Genomic DNA, 18678 nt, shown 5'->3' on the forward strand with positions numbered 1-18678 from the left:
GAAAAAGAGAAGTGTAAAGGGCACGAGAGTAAAGTAAAATAAATGTATCTATTTATCAAGTCATGGGCTGAAGGTTTAAACACAAGTGAACTCATGTAAAACAAAAAATCACAGGTACAATTTCACACACGGGCATTATGGGATTCATTAAATCAAACCAGTGAGAAGAGATGCCACAGCAGGTTGGAATGCTGCTCAACTAGGGTATCTGAGGCAGAAATGCAGCTAAGGGAAATATCAGTTCATTTTCTAGTAGTAGGAAGTTATAATGGGAGCTAATTAGGAGGGTATTTGTGTGACGACCACTCACTGTGGGTCATCAGTGGGGATTAAACTCTGGACCTCTTGCACTAAGGCCCTAACTCATACTCAAGTCCCATTAAAGTCAATAAGACATAACTGCATTTGCTGAATATGAATCAGCTTGAGCCTGTACTCAACATTAACACATGCGTAAATGGTTTGCTGAACTGAGACCTAAAAGCCCGAGCCTCTCCTGCTTAAGCTAAAAGAACAAGGACCATAGTTGGCAGCTGTAGTTAGGTGATTAACCACTTACGTGGAACAGCCACTAGAGGATGACAAAGACCCATACTGTGGTGATGTGTGTCACAAGGGTGTGTTGGGAGGGAGTTTTACCATTGAATTGTACGGGAGCAGGATCAGAGGCTAAGTCAGATGAGGAAGCACTTGGAAGGGAAGTACGAGCATAAGAAGCATAGATCCTATTCCATGTGTCAAATACAATTAAAAACCGAGCACATTTTACATTACAGGGTTGATAATGCTATCTGTGGCTTTTGATGGCTACACAAACAACTCAGTCTCTGCTCTCATGATTTATAATATTACCTGAGCTCGTTTATGGAATTATATCCTTAAAATTCACAACTGATTTTATTGACATTTAATTATCCCAATTAAAAAGCTAGCTCTGATCAAAGAATCTTTATGAAGATTCTACTTACATTTTCTCATAAATTGGTGAATAATGACAAATATTTGTGAATATATTTTTTTCATTATTCTATGAGGCTTATTTGAATAATATGTTCCTGAACTCAGACATGCCAAACCCCTGGAAAAAAAAAATGCAGAAATTGGGCTTTTTTTTTTTGCTTAATTGACTTGTGAGTTGCTTGTTGGCTAGTTTTTGGCTTGGTGCTTGTTGTAGCTTGTTGCTCCTGCTTGTCCCTCCCTTGCCGGGAGCCGATCAAAAAAAAAAAAAAAAAGAAGTAAGGGAGGGAGATAGTCAGAGGTACACAGCGGGCCCACCACAGTCCCAGACTGCACGCTGGGGCGGATCTAGTCATACAGAGTGTTGGGGTTCTTAGGGATTTCCTTGTTTTGGCCTTGTTTTGAAACGGGATTAGCTTGATTTTTGGCTTATTGTGAAATTCAGTGCTTATTTACTGCGTGAAAGTTGGCAACTGTGCCTAAAATGCATTTAAATTATGGCTGAATTTTGTCCTCAACTCCCATTGACTTCCATCAAGAACTGAGGGTGCTGAGCACCTTGCAAGATTATATCAGTAAAGAACAGGCCCAGTAAAGTGAACGATATGGGCTACCCCTGACTTGACCCCTTTCTCCACATTTTGCAGGACTATCCATTACTTTGGAAATAATGTGGCCCAATGAATAAGGCACTGAACTAAGGGCTAGGTGACCTGGATTCTATTTCTTTTTCTACCACCAACTACTATTCTTTGCATTTCAGTTTCCACATCTGTAACACTAGAATAATATTGTCAACCCTTTGCTGACTGATAGCAGATGTTAGGACCATGCACGTCAGTTTGCCATTGGAGAAAAAAAATCAGTGACATGGCCTCTGGGCATGTTCTTACTGTAACTTGTTTTTTTACACTATACACACCAGTGCTTAAACAAAGTGCTCACAAACTACATGCAGGCAAAGCCCTCTTTCAAGTAACTCAGTCCAAACACCAACGCCCAATTCCCAGGAAGCAGCTCTGCCCCAAGAATTGACTCTAGTGAGGGAGATCTAGCTGTTTGCCGCAGCTCCCTTAAAAGAACCTGAATCACACAAAAATCCCTAAAATACAGCATTTCTTCAAGAACTGTACTTTGTCTGCATGCTCAGAAAAAGAACCTATAAGACATGTAATGATGCTATCAGGTGAGTCCTGCCATAACAATACTCTTCCACCTCTATACAGTACTTGGAGATCTCTGGATGAAATGTACTGAAAATATTCATTATTATTACTTCTAGAGCTGGGTGGAAACCAGGTCTTTTGCTTCACATAATACCTGTGATTTTTTAAAAAACAATTCTGTTTCAAATAGAGTAAAAAGAGAAAAATTCAAAATTTCCTATTAAATGTTTTCAAGAAAAAAGAAAGATAGATAGATCTCATTTTGAGTTAATCAGAATATTCCAGTTTGATTAAATTGAAAAGTTTCATTCTGATTTGGACTTTTTTTTTATTTTATATTATATAAAATTTGAAGAAAAAAGAAATGAAAAGTTGTTTCAAAATGGGGAAAAACATTCAATTAAAAAAGTCAAAACTGAACATTTTGATCTTACTGTAACACATTTTTTTCATTTTTTCAAGGAAAATTTTAGTCGAAACAGAAACATTTCTACAAAACATTATGCTTTCAATGAACTGGCATTTTCAAGTTGAAAATATTGTGTCAGAAAACTTTCAACCAGCACCTACTACTTTAATCCAACTAATATCTCATATTGAACCTGATCTAATTTAAGCTGATTTTATACCAGTGTAATTCCACTGACTTAAATAGAATAGTTCCCAAATGACACTAGAAAATATCAAAATCAGACCCAGTATTAAAAATTCTTCATTAAAGCCAATTCTACATTTTTCCTTCCTTAGCTTCTGGCTCATTTTCTCACCATTTTCTGAGACAAGGCTGTATATGGCTAATATTGATATTGTTTGAACTGTGAAGAAAAGGAATGAAAGTGAGATGGACAAGAAAAGAGCAATAGAAGGAAATAAAGCTATGCATAAATGAAAGGAAAATGATTTAGAAGAAATTGCTTTTAAAAAGTTACAATAAATCGTTTCATTAGTCTCCTATATCTGAACATGCAAGTGAGGGGCATATTAATTAAATGGAATGCAAGTGGTTCGTAGCGTTGTTTTGTTTCACTACACATTATGGTCCTGAACACCAGTCAGAATTTTTCCAGTGACATTTTACAGGCAAGTAATAGCATGTACCAGGACCTGTGGTTGTTATAACTGTCAACCTCATGTGCATAGGCCAAGGGCAATATCTGCTGAATACAAACCTTTGTAACCTCCTTGCAGCTCAAATTTTGACTTCAGCTCAGCTGTGAGGAGCAGACTAGAAGGTTTCTGAGGCTTTTTTCCATCAGACAATTTCTCCCTTGAGTTGCTATGAGTGGTATTCATCTTGAACTACAAAGACATCAGAAGGCTTTGCCCAGCATACAATGTGGCCAAGGTTTAACTTAGAACCACCATGTAGAGTCTTGTACAATGCTGGGGGGCCATTCTTTAAAAAAAAAAAAAAACACTTTAAAATTGTGACTTCGCCATCAGATACTGCTACAGCAATAGCCATGTCACTTCTGTACAGTCATATAGGAAATACCTAAAGTGTACTGCAAATAGTGGGGTGATGTTAACTAGTTACAGTCAGAACTGAAATGTTTATAATGATGGCCAGAAGTAGTGTCAATTCGTTTAATTGAACAACATCCTGTTGGAAGAGAAGGATTAAAATCAATACACAAATACAGAATCTTAAAAATATTTACTTTCTGCATTTTGACCCATTCTTTTTAGTCTTTTGGATAGAACAAAAGCTAATGAGGTTCACACATTGACTCGTGTGTTTTCCATTGCATAATAGCAGTATAAGTTGGAGCCTTTGTGAGCTACGTAGACTGCTCCCTCCTTTAAACTCATTTTATAACAAATATTTTAAGAGTTATTGGCCCTGATGTTCCTGTCTCGTGTAATTTCACTGAGTTCAGTGGAGTCACTCTTGATTTATACTGGTCTAAATGAAAAGAGAATCAAGCCCATTTTATCATACAACTTAATAAATTGTTTAAGTCTAAATGATTCTTTAGTGTGGTGGAGTCTTGCTCAGCCCTTGCAGCCCCACAATGGAGCATGCTCAGTTGCTTTATGGGGATGGCACATGACCAGTCCAGGCACAAGTAGGAGTTGAGGGGATGAAGCATGCTCAGTCCAGTTCTAATCTTTGGAACTCTTAGCTGATAAACTCTCATAGTCATAAGTCACTACAGAGCAGGTGCAAACAGAAGATTTATAAATTTTTAACCATACAGTAAACACTTAGTATATGCTCAGGACCACAAGGATTAAAGTCAGACTGGCTCATGCTAGAGTTCAGCTCTGCCTCCTGTCTAGGTGGAGTAGATTGGGTTCTCTGAAGGCCAAGTGCAGCAATTGTGTCATGCAAGAGATTTAAATGTCATGATACTATGATGAAACCATCTCAAGGCATGGCATCTAAATTCTGTCCTGACCTGTTGAAGATACTTTAGCCCCTGTGTTACAAAGCACCTTTAAGATAATTTCACGTGTAAAAAATATTTCTTTTTAACACAACTTTTCCTAGTCCCATTTTTTTCCTACTGCATCAAAGTGTGATTTTTTCGGGTGAAGGCTCCTATGGTATGAGAGAGAGAAAGAATCAGCCCATACTACATATGATGGTCATTTGTCCAAGGTTATACCACCTGGAGGGAAATTCCTTCCTAGCCTCAAGAGCTCTCTTTCCCTAGCCCAATAACTATTCATTATCATTCATAGGGGCAAATCATAATGACAATGAATGGTCACTGGGCTAAGGAAAGCAAATGAGAAAGACTATCACCTAGTGGTTAGGGTACTCACCTAGTATGTGATAGGCCAAAGTTCAAGTCCCTTCTCCAATGACTATTTGATTATTTATACACTGTAGCACAGCTTTAACAGGAGAGACATAGAGACCTCCAGGGACCTTGGGTATATCCCCTGGTTAACAGCCCATCCACCATATCTACACTGCTATTGTTATCCATGGTAGGTAGAATAAAGCTTGCACAGGTATGCCAACCCATGCTATTACCACACCTTTCATTTGCAGTATAGACATACCCTCTAGAGTGACATGGAAGAAGGCATGAAGAAGCAATGGGAGATCTGCTGCTCTGCAATCCTCAAAGGTTCAGAGTGTTAGTGTGGTTAGCAAACCAAAAATATGGATGTTTCTCTGAACCTCTAGAATATGCAAAGTTGGGCTGAAACTCTCCTAGGAACAAGATTTCTACTGAGACTCCTGGTATTTCCAGCACCTAATTGTGCCTGAACTACTGAGAAATAACCCTGTCCCCTGAAATATTGGTGCTTTCCCTTCCAGTCCTGTCCAGATCCAGAAAGTCAAGGGGAGCACAAAAATGATTAAAAAAAAAAAAGCTAAACAAACTTTTCCCACAAAAAAGGTTTGAAGTGAAGTCATGTAATCCAAAATGATCCACCCATTTGTATTTACAGTTATTCTTGCCATGGTTTCCACACAAATCTATTGCAATTAAAAGGCATATTTCATTTAAAAAATAATGTTGAATAGCTGAAGAGACAGGGGGCCAAATGTACCACTGGGTTCAGTTTTATGCCAGTGCAACTCCACTGAAACTGGCAGATGCGCTGGTGAATCCATGATGCATTGATGAATCAGGCCTTGTAAAAGTATGACAAGTATAGTTCAAGCCAGCACATTATGGTAAATAGGAGAATAATATACATTTATTAACATTATGACTGCTGAATGGAACACTCAAGCTTTGAAGTGGGTCAGACCACAAATCAGTTAGAAGGAAACTTTCATCTTCAGTTAGAAGCCATGTCAGCTTTATTCTACAATGCTAAGAATTCATCGATAATAGTTACAAAGCACACAGAAAAGAAATCAAAGGATACACAAGCATGCCCAAACCTTTTGCTTTATTAAATTGTTATGAACAAACTAAATGATTGTTGTTATCCACATATTCTCTGGTGTTCATACATCAGCCAACTGACAAGCTGTTTTCTGTAACTAGGCAACTGGCCCACAGCCAAAGTGAATACAGGTATTTGCTGCTTGCAACTTTTGCCTTGTAGGTGATCATATAGTTACAATGGATGACATGCTCCCACATAATGCTCAAGTTACCACAATCACAGATACAATGGCTTCATTAATGTATTGTTTTGTATAGCAGTACAGTTGCTTTATGCAATATTCCTGGGGGGTCTTTTAATTGCCTTTTTGTTTACTCACTAAACCACAGAATTTGGTAACTCACAATGTGTCTTCCTGTGGTTACTGTGGATTAAAGAAGTTCTCTTGTAGATTTTGTATTTTTGAGTTTGGACGCTGACTACTGGAAACTAAAATGGATTTTTTTTATGTACAGACATAATGCAGGGAACGGGATAGATTTCAGCACCTCAGACTTTAGCAGAACTTCTCTGTTTGTTTTCTTTAATTAAAACACATTTGCAGCACACACCCAACCTTGTTGTACAGAACCACATAATAATAAATCATGTGCAGACTATAGATTTCTGAGTTGGAAATAAAGGACAATTGTGGCTTTAAACAGTGCTGGGAACACAAAGTAATCTGGCACTCTCCTGTTCTCTCCCCTCAAACCCCAGCCTCGGCTATATTAATTATTCGGATTTATATACAGATTCTACATACCTGAATCATGATCTCAGCCTCGTCTTGTATCAAATGACGATGATGATCCAGTGGTACTGTGCAAAATTCATTCCCCAGGCAAGCCAGACTTACTCTACAGCCCATCAGGCACTGTTGGCACCTGATATACCCGCAGCCTCAGCCTCTTTAATCCAGTTTAGTGAATGGGACCCATCAACTCCACTTCTCTGCTCTTTCTAAAGAAGCAGCCCCAATTTTTCTTTGAACCTGCGACCCTTTCCTGAGAGTCAACATCCAAATGTGAGCCAAAAACTGCGTGTACTTGACCTTTTGCTTCTTGGAGCCGAGGCAAGCTGAAGCCCTTTTGCCGTCACCGGTTCTGCTGTTCTCAAAGTCCTTGTCTTTCTGCCTTTTCTCTTTTCTTATCAGAATCCCATGCTGGCCACATTGTGCCCCCTCTGAGGCTGGGACAACAAATAAGAGTGCTAGTGTCTAAAGCTGTGTCTCCAGCTGGGGAAACTTAGCCTTTCCTATCCTGGTGGGAGGGTTTTTGGATCACTGAATGGTATGGATACAACAACAAGGAAACTAATAACTTGGAAAACAGTCTGTTTTGAAGGGTGTGCTCCTTTTGGAAAGAAGAAAAGAGAGCTATCCAGCAATCTGTCACTAAGGCAAGCTGATAATACCAAAGTAACTCGAGAGCAAATAATGGTTATTTAAAGTCGACACTAAGAAGGACCTTGAAAGCACAATTTTAGAAAGGGAGAATCTGGAGGAATTTCCTGCTTCTTTGTGTAGTCTTTCTGCCTGTGTACATTAATTAATTCCCCTTGGCTTTTAACATAACTTACTTTTCCTGCCTGCAAAATGATGCTAGCTGCTAATGGGGAGGAAGGATAGTTATGTGGTTCAGGCAAAGTACTGGGAGCCCAGAGAAAGGGGTTTGATTTACATTTCTGCCAAAGACAAGCATGATCATGTGCCAATCAAATTTTCAAAAGGGAATGTAATTTTGGAGGTCTTAATTTTGTGGATCCCCAGATTTAGAAAACAAAGCATATTTTCAGAGGCACTGAGTGTTAGCAGCTGCCACTGAAATCAATCCGGACATAGGTGTCCAAAGCTGAGCACTCAAACTTGATTAAGTTATTTTGAAAATCTGGTCTGTAGTCTTTCTGTATCTCAGCTTCTTCCTCTGTAATATAAGGATAACATACAATACAATACTTCCCCACCTCTCCGGAGAGTTGTGAAGTTTAATTGAAGTTTTAAGACATTCCGATACCATAAAGATGATTGTAACTAAATGGTGGTGGGACTTTGTGATATATTTCCAAAACTAGTAACGTTTGACTCTATGTCAAAACAACACCTTCTTAAAACAGGCCATCAGTTTTGTCCCTTCCCACAACACCCTCTGTCAGAAAAGGTTATAAATTAATCATTTATAAACATTTGAATTGAACTGAAATTTTTCATTTAAGGGTCCAACTCAAAATAACTTTTCTTTCATTTATTCATTAAAAAAAAAATCCTATTCAACAGCTTTGTATCACGATTACTATTTATTTGGCTTGCAATAGTGCCTAGAAGCCCTGAGTTCTGAGCTCCATTGTCCTAGGCACTGTATGCTTCTGTAAGGTAGCTAAAGTCACTCAGCCTCACACCTTATAAAATGACTCCAGGCATAATATAATTGCCTAGACATTCTCTGAATGTCATGTGTTTTGCTTAATTGAGTCCAGCATCCCCCCAGAAATAAATATGACCGTATGTGTTGGGCACTTGGGCCCCTCTGAAACCTTCTAACAGTAATTTGGACTTTCCACCAGATGTCGGAACTCATTTACGTGTTGACTGTTTGTCAAGGCGGGGGCTGCAAAGTACACTGGGGCAGTTTCTTGCAGTGAATGACTTATGCAGTGAAAATAGGTGCTCAAAGTCTCCTTTGTTGTAACTTGCATGTTCTGGTCACACAGACTGAATCCCCAAAGGGGATTAGTACCAGACAAGGAATAGATTGAAGGAGGCAAGTTCAAAAAGGGGGGGTTGTTTTTCTGTTTGGTTTTGGAATTTTTTTTTTAGTAAAAGTATTATTCAAATGTAAGAATATGGAAAAAAAGTTATTACTGTGTAAGCGCTTCTTTCTTAGCATATGTGAAACACCCCTCAGGTGGCACATGACTAGGACTCATCACCGAATTTGGTCTGCTGGTTGGATCATTAGCTTCCCTGGCCCAGCCTGGGTACTGACGGGGAGTGTGACATGAACACTGAGCCATGGGAAGACCCAGATCACAGGGCGCTTGGCTGTATGGTACCATAGTAATGAAATTAACCAAGTTTCTTGTGAAACTTCTTTGGGCCCAAAAATCTTTAGTTAACCTTATCCTCAAATTGATTGAAATGCGATTATAGAAATATATATGTGGAGGTCACTTTTATTGAAACTCCAAGTCAAACCCCTCAACTAACTGTTGAGTCAATTCGGCTGGGATTCTCCAGGCTGACAAAGAACATCCAGTCTCATTTACCACAAATGAAGAAGGCCCTAATGCAGGGACAGGCAAACTTTTTGGCCTGAGGGCTGCATAGGGTTTCGGAAATTGTATGGAGGGCCGGTTAGGGGAGGCTGTACCTCCTCAAACAGCCAGGCACGGCCCAGCTCCTGCTCCCCCCACACTTCTTGCCCCCTGACGGCCTCCCCCCCCCCCCGGACTCCTGCCCCATCCAACCCCCTCCTGTTCCCTGACGGCCCCCCGCGACCCCTGCCCCATCCACCCCCCCACACTCCCTGTCCCTGGAACCCCCACCCCTGACTGCCCCCCACTGTCCCATCTAACCCCTCCTCTCATTCCTGACTGCTCCCCTGGGATCCCACCCTATCCAACCACCCCTTCTCCCTGTCCCCTGACTGCCCCCGGAAACCCTGCCCCTGACTGCCCCCCACTGCCCCATCCCACTCCCCCCCCGACTTCCCACCAGCACCCCGTCCCCATTCAACCCCCCTGTTCCTCGTCCTCTGACCACCCCAACCCCTATCCACACCCCCGCCCTCTGACCACCACCCCAAACTCCCCTGCCCTCTATCCAACCCCTCCTTCTCCCTGACCACTTACCGCACTGCCAGGAGCGCTGGTGGCTGGCGGTGCTGCAGCCGCACCGCCTGGCTGGAGCCAGCCACGCCACTACAGAGCTCAGAGCACTGGGTCAGGCCGAGCTCTTCAGCCCTGCTGCCCAGGACATTGCGCTTGTGGTGCAATGAGCTGAGGCTATGGGGTAGGGGGAGCAGCAGGGGAGTGGCCAGGGACTAGCCTCCCGGGCCAAGAGCTCAGGGGCCAGGCAGGAGGGTCCCGCGGGCTGTAGTTTGCCCACCTCTGCCCTAATGTGTTAGAAGAACAAGGGGGGGGGGGGGGAAGCTTGTGTGAGAGAAGAATCAAACCCAGTAAAATTAGTTTGACAATGTAGCAATTAATATTTAAATTCCCTACCCAGTAACTAATGATATGGGGTTTATAGTGCAGTTAAAGTAGTGCTGACCCCCTCTGAAGTCATTTCTATGATCTTATTTCAATTAAGTTTTCACTTCCATTTTTTTTACCACTTTGGCAACACTACAAATTGGCCCAGCCACCATCCAAAGATGGCTTAGTTTTGCCAAATGGTTGGCAAACCTCAGTGAACCATGCCCAAGTTTCAGACATCACCTGAACATAGTGTCACATCCCTGTCTACAGCAAGGATTAAACCTGGAACCCACAGATCTAAAACTATGAGCTTCTGTTCTCTGTGCTAAAAGAGCCATTCATGTTAGCTCAAAGCCATTATCAGATTTATAAACCTCTATGTAGTCCAGCCATTGAAGTGAGACAGAGAGCAACCAGGTGTAAGCATGGGTTTCACTTGCTTACACGTAGCTATAGCTACGAAGTACTGACTGACATGCCCACATACTACAATTGCCCTTTACTAGATGGAAACTCCCCAAATGTTTGTGAGCAACTCACCTTCCAACATATACTCTAAAAAGAGGCCATTTAAGCCTTCCTACAACTGAAGCTAACAGAGATAACAACAAAGGTTGTTTCGGGAGCCGACAAACATGAGTTCTGCCCTCTCTGGCCCGTGTGTGCAGCTCAGTGGACAATTATGGCATCTGGGCCCAAACAGACATAGATTATTACGTAAAAAGCAAACCACACAGAATGCAGGAGATCTAGATTTAGGTCCCACTCCTACAAGGTGCTGAGCCTCTCTTGTAAGATGCTGCAGGCCCTCAACTCCTGTAAAGCAGGAGTTCAGGTTGCTCAGCATGGTACAGGGTCAGGCTCGTGGTCTTATAACTAGGTAGCCAGGAGTGTAAATTTTAAAGGAAATATTAGTAGTGAAATGTACTTATATTTATATGCCAGCTGGACAATGTTGCTGATGAGTTGCTTCTTCTTTAAGAAATCTGTTCAGAGTTTCTTGCTTTCATGCATTTACTTAACTATTCAATATTCCTCCAATGCTGATACAGTTTAGGAAGGGTTCCAACTTTGTCCTTACCAAAAACAGAATGAGGGGGGGGGGGGGGGAGTCAAACACTATAGGGATAGTGTGAAAAGAAACAACCACCAAAGCTCTAATGCGCAATGAATTCAAATTAACTAAGTAATTGTGGTTGAGGCCCAGGTCACTTCCTGGAGAATAATGACCAGCTGAGAGAGCTAATGGCCTGAGGCAAAGCGGAGGGTCATTAGCACTGAGCCTGCCATTAGCTCTCCAGGAAATGCACTGGACTGGAGTCGTTAATAAAATTATAGTAAATCATTTGGCAGGGGAGAGATTATTTAACAAAATTAACTTTTCCTTTGCGGTACCCTTATTCTTACCAAGCATCGCAAGAATGAAATGTATTTAATAGCCCTGCTTCTGTGCTGGAGCATCTAGAGAGAAAAATGGATGGCATGGCAGCAATTCAGAATTCTTTTATGGCTTCATACTGCTCTCATTGAAGCCAATGGGATTTTTGCCATTGCCTTCACTGGGAGCAGGAACAAGTCCTAAATTCCTCACATTTTCTCAGGGTTGTGCCACTCTCAGCCTTCTGTTCCTCATCTACAGAACTCCCCTCAGCATCAAGCAGTCTTGTTATTCTACTGTCCTGTTGCCAAAAGACACCAACTAACCATAGCAATAAACATTTGAGACTGTTTTTAATTTTACAAATTCTTTGAACATGAGGGAAATTACTCCTTTTGAGGAAAAAAAATGGCACGTCATTCATTCTGGCAGGGCACAGAAGAAAATGAACCTTAAATGTGAGAAATCAAACTATGATTTATTACGAGCAAACAAAGCTCAGTCAAAAGTGTTTTGCATGGGGCATTACTGTTTGTAATGGTTAGAGCTACTAACTAGACAGAAATACCAGCAATACTCAACACTTGTAGAACAGTTACATTTTTCAACAGACAGTACAAACATTAGTTAACCCACACCTCAGCCCCACTGAAATATGTAGCAATCCAAATGAAAAAACCAACAGCTCTATCCTTCAAGGTGCTAAACACTGGCTTGGATATACTGAGCCCTATCTGTTCCCACTAACTTCAGTTGGAGATAAACCAGCAACAAATTTTCTGCAATCACTCCAATAAATGTATCATATTTATTGACCATCTGTGTAGGGTCAGTACTGGTGTTAATACTTTTCCAGAAGCCCAGGTAAATTATATCCATTTTCTGTCAACAATGTTTGTTACACACAATCTTCTCCAAGTGTATTCCAACCTCAGTACAGCAAGTCTGATTCCAATCTCACTTGCACTAATTTTATACTGGAGTACCTCCACTGATGTCATTACACTTTTACTCCTCATTTATTTGGGCCTATTTTTTTTTTCTAAGCCTGCCTTTCCACAGGCACCCAAGCAAGCAACACATTCACACATATTACTTGGGAGGGTTCTATATACACAAAGAAAGCACGGGATAGGATGCTAAATACGACTGATTCCTCCCCTTTTCGTTCTTTGTTTAAGATGAAGAAGACGACAGGAAATCATCCCAAATACTCATTATGTACCTCCCTTCTCCCACTCATATCTGGAGTAGCACAGATCGTCCTTCTCATCATGGAAGTTCATATGAAAACCATGCTGATCTCCATCTAGAAGTGGAAAGCTAAAGCAACCAACCCAACCCAGAGCTAAGTACTGCACCTAGCCAGGATCATAGCAATCCTGCAGCATTTGGTTTACAAACTGAACCCAAGGAAAGGAAATAACTCAATCTCTTCAGGTTAGCTTGAAGGTTGAGTTAGACAAGCTTTAAACTTCAAGAGGAACCTCAACACAGACAGATTTTTCTCTCCCTCAACCACCTCTCTTAATCTCTCCCCCGGCACCAAACAACAAGCCTTAACTATCAGCCCTGAGTTTTTTCCAAAAGGGCTGACTTCTCTTTATTTTAGCAAGATAAACAGTCACAGTTACAACTATGTGAAATTTTTAAATCAAAACTTATTGCTTGGTGAAAAGTGCAGATTTGGCAACATGGATAACATGTGAACTTGTGCTGATTTTGCAAAATTATTTCAGTCAGAAAAAAAACCCCAAACACCTATTTTTTTTGCAATTGCCAGAGAACCAAAAATCTGTTATTTGCCCAGTTCTAGCCATAGTGTCCCCAAACTGCTGTTTATCTAAAGACAATCTCCTGAGCTGTACAAAAGGGTGCTATTCTCTTCCTCATGGCTGAAAATGTGGGAGGTCGTGAAAGGACAGCCAGATGTGGCCAATTTGGCAGCCTTGCTGCATCTGGAAAACAAAATGAACAGACATGGAGAAACACATGTTTTATAATCCCTGTGAATGTGTATGGAAAGGTTAGAAGGGAAAGGGGCTCTCCTAAAATTCAAACTCACTGCTCCCCACTTCTAATTATGCCCTCATTACTGCTTTGTCTGAGTACTTCTCATACCCCACGACACACACACACAAATGCCATCAAAATACATAAACTCACAATCATACCCTGTATTTGTGGCAACCTTAAAGTGGGACTCAGTCATGAAAGGGCAAAACAAACTGCATATGTAAACCTAGATCTTTACTAGTTTGTTTGATTTAAAATCATTTTAGCTACTCACAAAGAGTAAGAACAAACACCTAAAATTTAATGTGTTATAAGTATGAAAGGATTCATCAGAAAACACGCCTCTTGAAATACCTTAAATCCAAAGAAAAAACATTACATAACTGTGGTAGATTTCCAATAAAAATATACAGCCACACAATAGCTGACTATTGTCTGCAAACTGCTGATTTTTTTTCCAATATGCCCTCAGGGATTCATTTAATATTTTCCAGGTGTCTCTCCCCCACTGAAAAAAAACAGCAATGAAATACCAGGAAATGGTCCCCAGCTGCTGTAACATTTTCATTTGACAGGCGCTAGAGATTTTGAACTGTTAAGCAGCCCCACTGTGCTCTCAGCATTCCAAATACTTGCAGGTGACTCAGTTTTCATCCTTGCCAGGTCTGCAGTACTCACCACCAAACTTGGCGGGTTTCTGTAGCTTGCCTTTAGAAAAGAGATGTGCAAATAATTGGTCTGCAGTGGCGAATGGGAAACAGTTTATGGGAGCTGTACACTCAGAGAATCCAATAAACTCCACAGAAGAAATACCACCACATACAACCTCTTTCTGATACCTTGCCCCATCCCTCCCACTGCTAAAAAGATGATTGAAAACATCACCTTTTCAGAAGCATTTCCTGCTTTAAATCATTGCCGAACCCTGTGGAGGACCACTCACCCTACTTTTCAATGAAGGCACTTTATTGGGCTTTCAAGGGTGTAGTCTTTATGGGCCCCATTATTCTGTGAATGACAAAAATTCAGGGATCCTCATACCATGTAAAGTAAACCACCAATATGGTTACCAAATCTTAGGGAATACATACAGCCTTAGAAAGTGGAGAGAAGAGACAAAACACTGCAAAGATAAGTTGCTACACATGGACTCAAGAAACAAGTCCCAAGTATTCTTATACATGTTACGATATGGGCCCCTAATCTACAAACACTCATGCTATATACAAAGATGGTCTCAGGAGTAGCCTTCAAGTGAGATTACTAATGTTAGCGAAGTCACATGTGTGCAGGATTAGGGTTTATGTGACTGGATGCTTGATATGATCTTGGAAGCAATCAGAGGCAAATGCCATAATTTGATTACATCTGGAGGCTGCAACTTAATTAAACAATTAATACCTAACTGAGGTAAACCACCCAAGACTGTTTCGATGCAGTCTGAACCAAGGCCCTTGAAGTACTTTAAGCCTGTGATGGGGTGTGTTCCTGAATGGGCTAGTGTAGGCCTGTGAGGCCAATTAACGTACCAGGCTGCGGAGCCAGGCTTAACTGATAATGAAGCCTAGCTGGGTAGGAACAGGAAGAAATTTTTCGCAGAAAGGAACTGTAGGGCCGGAGGGACAAATCCCACAACAGGCAGCAAGCCAGTAGGAGGCACTGGAAATGAGGCTTCCTTGCTGCATAGTACCCTCACACACGGGGGAGCTATGGGTGATGAGTACATGACATTGAAAAGCCTAAGAGAGCCTAAGAGTGAAGACTATGCCCTGGCTGCACCTTCAAGGCTGAAAAGGGATCCTGACTAGTGGCCAAGTCTGACCCCCTCTCCCCTCCTCACCAGAGGAAGGAGAGTTGAGATGAAGGGAGCCATATCTGTACCACCTATTGAGAATTTGGGGATGGGCGGGTGCAAGCCTACCCATATCTGAAGGCCTGTCCTCCCAGCCTTAAGGAGAGGAGTTACCGAACCCAGATCCCAAGTAAATATGGGGGACAACAAATGATAAAACAGGAATGGGAGTGAGGGTCACATGATTTGAGTGAGGAGTGAAAATAGACTCCACAGTTGCAGAGCACCTCCCCATCCAGTATCCTCCTCCTGGTGTGGTAGACAGCCACCTTGGCCAAAGCCAGGAGGAGATGACTTTGTGGGGCCATGGATATGGTGTGCATAGAGCAGGAGGTGCAGGGAGAAATGCAGTAGAAGGTTCTGGAGGAGCAACCTGGCGTGCTTGAGACAGATGCGTGCCAGGGTCTTCCTTATTCTGCAGAAGAGGTAAGTGTTGGGAGGGAGGTGAACTGCATCAGGTACACGCTATATCTCCAACAGATCCAGAGGCACACCTCCTCACCTGCCATGCTTAGTGCGGCAGACATGATGAACACAGGCCTATCCTGAGATTACTGTATTCTGCACTAAAATCATGAAAACCACAAAAAGCCATTATATTGAGATAGGCCAGATGGTCGGAGTCACAGAATAGTCATCGCCCTTTGTACCAATATAGGTGATGTGTATGTGTGTGCTCCTGGATCACTAGGGGATGATTAATGCAAAATCCCAAGGTTAGCTATGCAAATACCAGCCTTTGAAGCCAAAACACCTGGGGAGTGGATAGGAGAGGGATTGGTTTAATCTATTTTCAGGAGACTGGGAGAAAAAAGTATATAAAGTCTGGGTTTAAACAGATTTGGGGCCCTTCATTTTGATTCAACAAACAGACGTGACTTTTGTCCAAGGAGAGGCCACCCTGTTGAAGGCTTGGAAAGACTGGAACCTGCCACGGTCCCCATAGAATTGATGGGTGACTTCTGATACATTTACTACACATGCAGATCCTTTTATTGTTTTTATATATTTTCTCTGTCTGCTTTTTTTATCCCTGAATAAAGGTACTCTGTTTAGGAAGGCTGTCTGGTCACTGGTAAGAACACAGTCATTGTCCTTGGAGGGAAACTAAAGAGCACAGGACTGGACATTTGTCAGACATGCGGGAGAAGAAAGAAGAATCACAGTCAGATCAAGGGGACTGCAGCCTAAAATCCTGATCAGCAGGCACTGGGACATGGGTGTCTGCCTACCGAAACGTGATGCCTAGAGGCCTGGGACCTAGAGCAGACCATGGAGGGTGGAGTCAGAGGTGCAGTTACACTGAAACCAACACTCAGAACCAATACCCAAGCAACTCCCTGGGTTTAGGGTTCTCAGTTGGACCTTCCTAATCTACCAACCCTACTAGAACCCATCAAAGTGACTTAAATTCCCTCCAAAACAGACCTCCTGGATGTTAAGTGCCAGATGAGAAAGCCCACACAGCAGTTTGCCAGTTTTTCCATAGTGAGGAAAATCCCTTTCAGACCCCAAAAACAGGCCACCACCTGATTCTCTGGTAACACAGGAGATCCAGCATACTAGAGTAAGATCAGAAAAGCTGGGCCCAAAAACAATCCATGTAATTTAATTTTTGTTAGTTTGTTTACACTTCATTTGCAGCAGTATGTACATGACCAAGTTTTGCAGAAATGGGGAGAATGATAGTCATACTCTGTCTCATTTTCCAAGGTTTCCCCTTCCCAGACCTTGAAACACACCCAGGACGCACTCCATGGCCCTCATCCTGCAACTGAATCCGCTAGTGCAGACCCGAGTGTGGGATTGCAGCCCAGTGCATTTAATTGCCATTGCCACAAGAACACCTCCAACATGATCCTGAACTACTTGATCCCGTCTATCGTGTCACAGTTTCAGGATTTTTGTAAACAGAAGATTGATATTTAGTAAATCTTAATTCTACGCACTAAGTCTTTGAGCTAGCAAAGCACTTAGATGCATGCTTAACTATAAGCATATGAGTGGCCCTATTGGAATTAACTATTCATATGCTTAAAGTTAGGCAGTATGATAGAAGTTCTGTTTCATGAAAGATTTTGAGATTTCACAATTTGGCTTCATTCCAAATCGAAGTGGAAAACCAAAAGTTCTGAAATTCTTAGTGAGGGGAAATTATGGGGAAAAAAATTGTTTCAGGTCATTCAAAACATTTTGTTCTGAAATCAAAATGTTTCATTTCAATGCCACCTTTTTCTATTTTGCATTCTAAGATAGTGCCAAATTAAAAAACAAAAAACAACAGTTTTTTAAAATGAAAAATCAAAATATTTCATTAGAAAATGTCAAAACAGAACATTTCAACATTAATTGTAGTCCCCATTTTTCAAAACAAAATTCCAACTAAATTGACTCGATTTCATGTGTTTTGATTGTAATGGAACCACATATTCCAACATAATATAGTTCCATTGATGTTTCTCTCACCAGCCTTCTACATAAAGTGCTTTACTGGGTTGGGGCTTTAGTGCAAAAATAAATAAATAAAATAAAAGCTTGACAGGTAAGCCTTTTGATCAGGTGGAAGAGACAATTGTGTACGTTAATGCCTCATTTGTAAGAATTGACCAAAATTTGGTTTGTCCAGATAGATTTTGAAGATCCTTTGCAAATAAGTTTGCTATTTAAAAGATTTTTCCACAATGGCCAGTTTAATATATTTCTGATAGTTTCAGAAGTTAGAACTATTATGTGTGTGTTATTTATATTACACACACACACACACACACACACTTGTAAAGTTTTCCATGAAATTCCCCAGTCCAGACAGAAAACATTCTTGCTTGCCATTTATCATGGTGATTGACCATAGAGAAACTAAAGATATTCTACTCTCCTAGCAATAAATGTTACTCAACCCAAGTGAAAGGGCATTTACAATTTTGCAAGGCTGAATATATGATAGATATGGATATATAAGACAGATCCAAAAAATGTAGATATAGAAAATGGGCCAGATTTTTACCTGTTATAATGTGTAAATTTGGAGTAATTCCACTGAAGGAGCCAGTGCATATTTATGACTTTATAACAGGTCAGAATAAGATAGATAGATAGATAGATCTACATAGCCTCCCCCACACATAATGCATTCCTTATGCAATCTATTTTTTCTTTGGTCACATGGCAAGCTTCACATTAGGGAGTCCAATCCTGCATTCCTTGTGCCCTCAGAACTCTCACTGAAGTTTTCCTTCAATGCCGAGTGATCAGGTCTCAGTGTTTAGATATCC

General features: G+C 41.2%; 1 protein-coding gene across 12 annotated transcripts in view; it reads right to left on the minus strand.

Annotated features, from left to right (window-relative positions):
• Positions 1 to 18678, minus strand: part of TNS3 (tensin 3) — a 426838-nt gene that overhangs the window by 357162 nt on the left and 50998 nt on the right. For 9 of the 12 annotated variants that reach the window (XM_065583894.1, XM_065583893.1, XM_065583895.1 and 6 more), the window contains exon 1: positions 6730 to 7156. The exons of 1 other annotated variant lie outside the window; for it this stretch is intronic. In XM_065583894.1, coding sequence (XP_065439966.1) covers positions 6730 to 6834 — 105 coding nt within the window. In that variant the 5' untranslated portion in view covers positions 6835 to 7156. Of the gene's footprint in view, positions 1 to 6729; positions 7193 to 18678 lie in introns of those variants that run through there. 2 more of the 12 variants (XM_024099919.3, XM_005300382.5) reach the window with 2 other exon arrangements.

This window comes from Chrysemys picta, chromosome 2 (genome assembly GCF_011386835.1).
Source record: "Chrysemys picta bellii isolate R12L10 chromosome 2, ASM1138683v2, whole genome shotgun sequence".
In the NCBI taxonomy this organism is placed as follows: Eukaryota; Metazoa; Chordata; order Testudines; family Emydidae; genus Chrysemys; species Chrysemys picta.